The sequence below is a fragment of the Trachypithecus francoisi genome, unplaced genomic scaffold (assembly GCF_009764315.1).
Source record: "Trachypithecus francoisi isolate TF-2019V2 unplaced genomic scaffold, Tfra_2.0 Lachesis_group12, whole genome shotgun sequence".
Taxonomy (NCBI): domain Eukaryota; kingdom Metazoa; phylum Chordata; class Mammalia; order Primates; family Cercopithecidae; genus Trachypithecus; species Trachypithecus francoisi.
The window spans coordinates 105,912,409-105,916,725 of NW_022681457.1; the positions used below are offsets into that span (position 1 = coordinate 105,912,409).

A 4,317-nucleotide genomic window follows, 5' to 3' on the forward strand; every position below is an offset into this window, starting at 1 on the left:
GCAAAGATGGCGGGGATCTGAGCCGCAGCCCCCTGTCTGTTACCTGACCATCTGGGCTCTTCCCTCCGTCTTGCTGCAACCAAATTAACATAGAGACCCGAAATTTCCCACATCTATTTACCCTTTGGGTCCCTGCTCTGAGGGCAATCTCAGGTCAGTAGTTGCAGTTCAGTGAAGGCCTGAGGTTGGCTTCCTCTCACCGGTCATTAATGGTGCATGAATTTTTTTTTAATGGGTTTCCTATGAAGTGTGAGGCAGTTATTTCCTGGTGACTTTTATTGAACCCAAAGCTTGGCAGAAGTTTGAATAAGCTGAGGCAGGTAGTAACAGAGCATGAAGTGGCTAAGTCTGTGGTCAGCCCTCATTTAAAAATAAATCACTTTTCAAAGGGAGTAGTCACCTCCGCTACCATCATCAACGACAAACCAGCTTTACCTGTGCACAGACAGCCCTCACTGTGGGTGTGCAGCCGCCCTCCCCTGCCCTGTGCCTCGCCTGTGCAGTCCTGCCCTGATTCTAGGGACTTACATCAATCCCACTCAAAAAAACCCTCCCAGTTGCCCCCAGCTGAAATTAATCTCCCCACCCCTGAGCGCTGTACTTGGAGCTGAGGTCTTTATACAGCTCATCTCACTCATTGCTCACACAGCCCTGCCAGCACTTGGTAGTCCCATTTTACAGCCAAGAAAACCGAGGCTCTGAGCAGAGTGGGAACTTGCCCAAACAAGAAAGCAACAGAGCCAGGATTGGAAGGCAGGTCACTTGTCTCTAGAGGTCAGCTGCCTGTCCCTGCCTGTGTCCAAGGGTCATTTGTGAATCACGTGCATGGCTTGGAATATTTTCCTGCTTACATTGCAGAGGGAGCCCTGGTATGGCAACCCATGTCTGTTGTGTTCAATTATTACCTGGTACCTGGAATGCCCCACTTGTCATTCCCTGGATAACCCGGGCTTAGCACAGGGTTGGGCACACAGCGGGTGCCAGAGATGCTTGAGGAATTGCTTTTTGCTTTTCCTTTTCCTTCCTTCTTCCATCCCTCTGTTCCCAGAAGGAATGATCTTGGATGGCAATGTTTGTTGCAAGAAAAATATTATCAAGGAAGGGGAAATGTCTTCATCTCCACTCTTGTAGATCAACTTTTTGTTTTGTTTTGTTTTGAGATAGAGTCTCGCTCTGTCGCCAGGCTGGAGTGCAGTGGTGCAATCTCAGCTCACTGCAACCCCCGTCTCCCAGGTTCAAGTGATTCTTCTGCCTCAGCCTCCCGAGTAGCTGGGATTACAGGTGCACACCACCACACCCAGCTAATTTTTGTATTTTTAGTAGAGACAGGGTTTCACCATGTTGGCCAGGATGGTCTTGATCTCTTGACCTTGTGATCCACCCATCTCGGCCTCCCAAAGTGCTGGGATTACAGGCGTGAGCCACCGCGTCTGGCCTGTAGATCAACTTTTTATAGAGAGAGACCTGAATTATCTAAATCACTCATCCCTAAACCCACTATGATCTTTTTTTTTTTTTTTTTTTGCCACGAAGTGTGTTTTATTTTCATTATTCATACAAATAATTTTCTATAATATTCCAGGGCAAACCGGAGAATTTGGCAGTCTGATTGGGGGGTCCCTTCAGAGACCCACAGGCCGGTGGCATCGGCGCAGAGTGCCCAGGTTCACAGTGCAGCTTGTGGCTCGTGTCCATCTTGCAGGTGGCTCTTCCTCCACATCACGACTGGGGTCTCGAAGATGACGGGGGTAGGAAATCCTCCAGGATTTTAGGAAATTTCACTCCGCTTCTCCTGCTCAATGGTCTCTTTGGTCGGCAGGGTGTTCTTCTCCTGCGTCTCTGTTTTCTTCAGCTTGGCCTTATCGAAGCTGGCGATTTCCCCCATGTCTGGTTTGTCTGCCATTTTCTTAAAATAATCCGTGTAGTTGGGTTCCGAGCCCAGGATCCTGGTGCTCCCACTCGCGTTGCTGCAGCAAGAGACCCCACTATGATCTTAAAGAAAGCAATACAAACTTTAGGTAGTTCAATATCTAATATTCATAAAAGTTGATGTAGCAGTTTAAGCTATAACATGATATTCCCAGAGTTCCATATGACAAGCACCGTCCCCTTCCTTTTCTTCTTTTTCTTTCCTTATGTATTTTCAGAATTGTCTCCCTGTGCCAAACACCAACCAGGATGGGGATACAGTGGTGACATAGACAGCCTCAGTTTTCTTGGTGCTCACTACTGGGTCAGGATGACAGATGACTACTGGTCAAGGACCACCCAATAAGAGGTCACTATTGGCCGGGTGCGGTGGCTCACGCCTGTAATAAGAGGCCGAGGCAGGTGGATCACCTGAGGTCAGGAGTTCAAAACAAGCCTGGCCAACATAGTGAAACCACATCTCTACTAAAAATACAAAAAGAGTAACCAGGTGTGGTGGCAGACGCCTGTAATCCCAGCTACTAGGAAGCTGAGGCAGGAGAATCGCTTGAACCTGGGAGGTGGAGGTTGTAGTGAGCTGAGATTGCGCCGTCGGCAACAAGAGTCAGGGCAACAAGAGCGAAACTCTGTCTCAAAAAAAAAAAAAAAAAAAACCTCATTATTTAGCATATTTGTAAGACAAATATTGCCTGGATCCTGGACCTGAATTTTCTTCTGCTTCTGGAACAAAAGGGTGGGCACCATCACCAGTGTGTGATTTGCTCTTTAGCAGTCGCCCAGGAATTCCACTGCCCCTCCCAGGCTACTGCCTGGTGGCCTCCCAGATGCCGTTTCCTGGAAAGGCAAGTGTTGAGTTTAGCTGGGCGTGGGGGGCCTGCCATGGAAAACTGTTGCTCTGTGTGTTGGGCTGAAGTTTACTATTACTCAAACCCAACCATGGCAGTGTTTTTCAAATAACAGAAAAATAAAACTGATGGATAGACTATTTTCAGCGGTCAGTTTTCCGGTACCCACCGCTCTTTGTGTAGGTATATGATAGTGTCTGATCTAGCCCCAAATTAAGTTTAATCCACTGATGTTTCATAATGTTAGCTGCAAAGCCAGTTGACCGCACTGGGAGCTTCTGGTCTGGGATATCGGAGCAGGAAGCTGCCCTCAGGGCTGCTAGCTCAGTCATCTTCCCATGTTTCCTATGTCCACAGTCCTCCTGGCCCCTCACTGCTCTGCCCCTGGTAAGCTGACCTCCCTGGCCTGGGACAAGCCATGGTTCTGCAGGGGCTTTGCTTGCCCCTTCTCTCTGCCTGGGCAATGCCTGGTTGTCTTTCCCATCTCCCACTCCATTTGTGCTCTGGGAAGTCTTCCCTGTCCCACCCCTGCTCACCCCAGACTGGCTCAAGCCCCCATTGCAAGCTCTTAGAACACCAGAGAGCTCCGCACTAATCACAGCTGTGTTTTAATATTCATTGATGGGATCATTTGATTCATGTCTGTCTTTCCCATCAGAATGTGAAACGTCCGAGGGCAAGAATCAGGAAACCGTGTGTGTGCCTGTGCTAATGTATGCATACACGTCGCATATACATGCTTGTGTGTGTATGTACATGTGTACATGTGTGTGTATGCATGTGTGTATGTGTGTTTCCTTACCATAATTTCCATTGTCTGGCATGGTGCTTGACACTCACTAAGAACCCAATAAATATTTATTGATTACATGAGTGTGTAGCGTTGTATTTCTTTAGGATACTTTTGATAGTAATGACTTCGTTTTAGAAACAGAGAAACTGAGGCCCAAAGATGTGACTTACATCCATCAAGATCCCGAAACTAGAAAGGGGCTGGGCTGGGATTTAAACCCAGGCCTCCGACTCAGCCCAGTGACCTTTGCACGACTCTGACTGCCAGCTCCCCTTGAGGTTTGGCGAGTTAAACAGAAGCAGAAAGTTCAGAGGAAATTTACCGCAAGGCAGAGCGTTTACCAGCGGATGACTTCACCTCCATGGCAGTGAAAGGCTTTGCAGAAAAACACTGAAAAGAAAATACCTTTGCAATGAATGAGCTGGGCCGTCCTGGCTCAGGCTGACTCACCAAGAAGTCTTCACTTTATAAGGACTTTACTGGGGCTCCCCTAGGCGTGCCTTTTTGCCCTGTATCTAGGTCTGGACAAGGGTAAGTAGGTGAACACAGGCTGCAGGGCTCACAGCCCTGGCTGGACGTGGGCTCTGGCGGCTGTGTGTCCGGAGCCCTTGCCGTCTCCTCCTGGTGTGTGCCTCCTCTATGCAGTGCCCGTCTCTCCAGCCATCCCTAGTGCGTGCTTATAAATGGGTTGCATTAATAGCACCCACCCAATTTCAGTGGATCTGGTTGCCAGGTGCTCCCCTACATGTC

The 4,317-nt window shown here is 48.7% G+C and overlaps 1 protein-coding gene across 1 annotated transcript; it reads right to left on the reverse strand.

Moving 5' to 3' along the window:
* Positions 1-1,505: 1,505 nt before the first annotated feature.
* On the reverse strand, positions 1,506-1,981 carry LOC117093223 (thymosin beta-10). The gene has a single exon (XM_033228088.1). It carries the CDS (start codon positions 1,901-1,903, stop codon positions 1,769-1,771), a length of 135 nt encoding a protein of 44 aa, XP_033083979.1. The 5' UTR covers positions 1,904-1,981; the 3' UTR covers positions 1,506-1,768.
* Between the last annotated feature and the right edge of the window lie 2,336 nt (positions 1,982-4,317).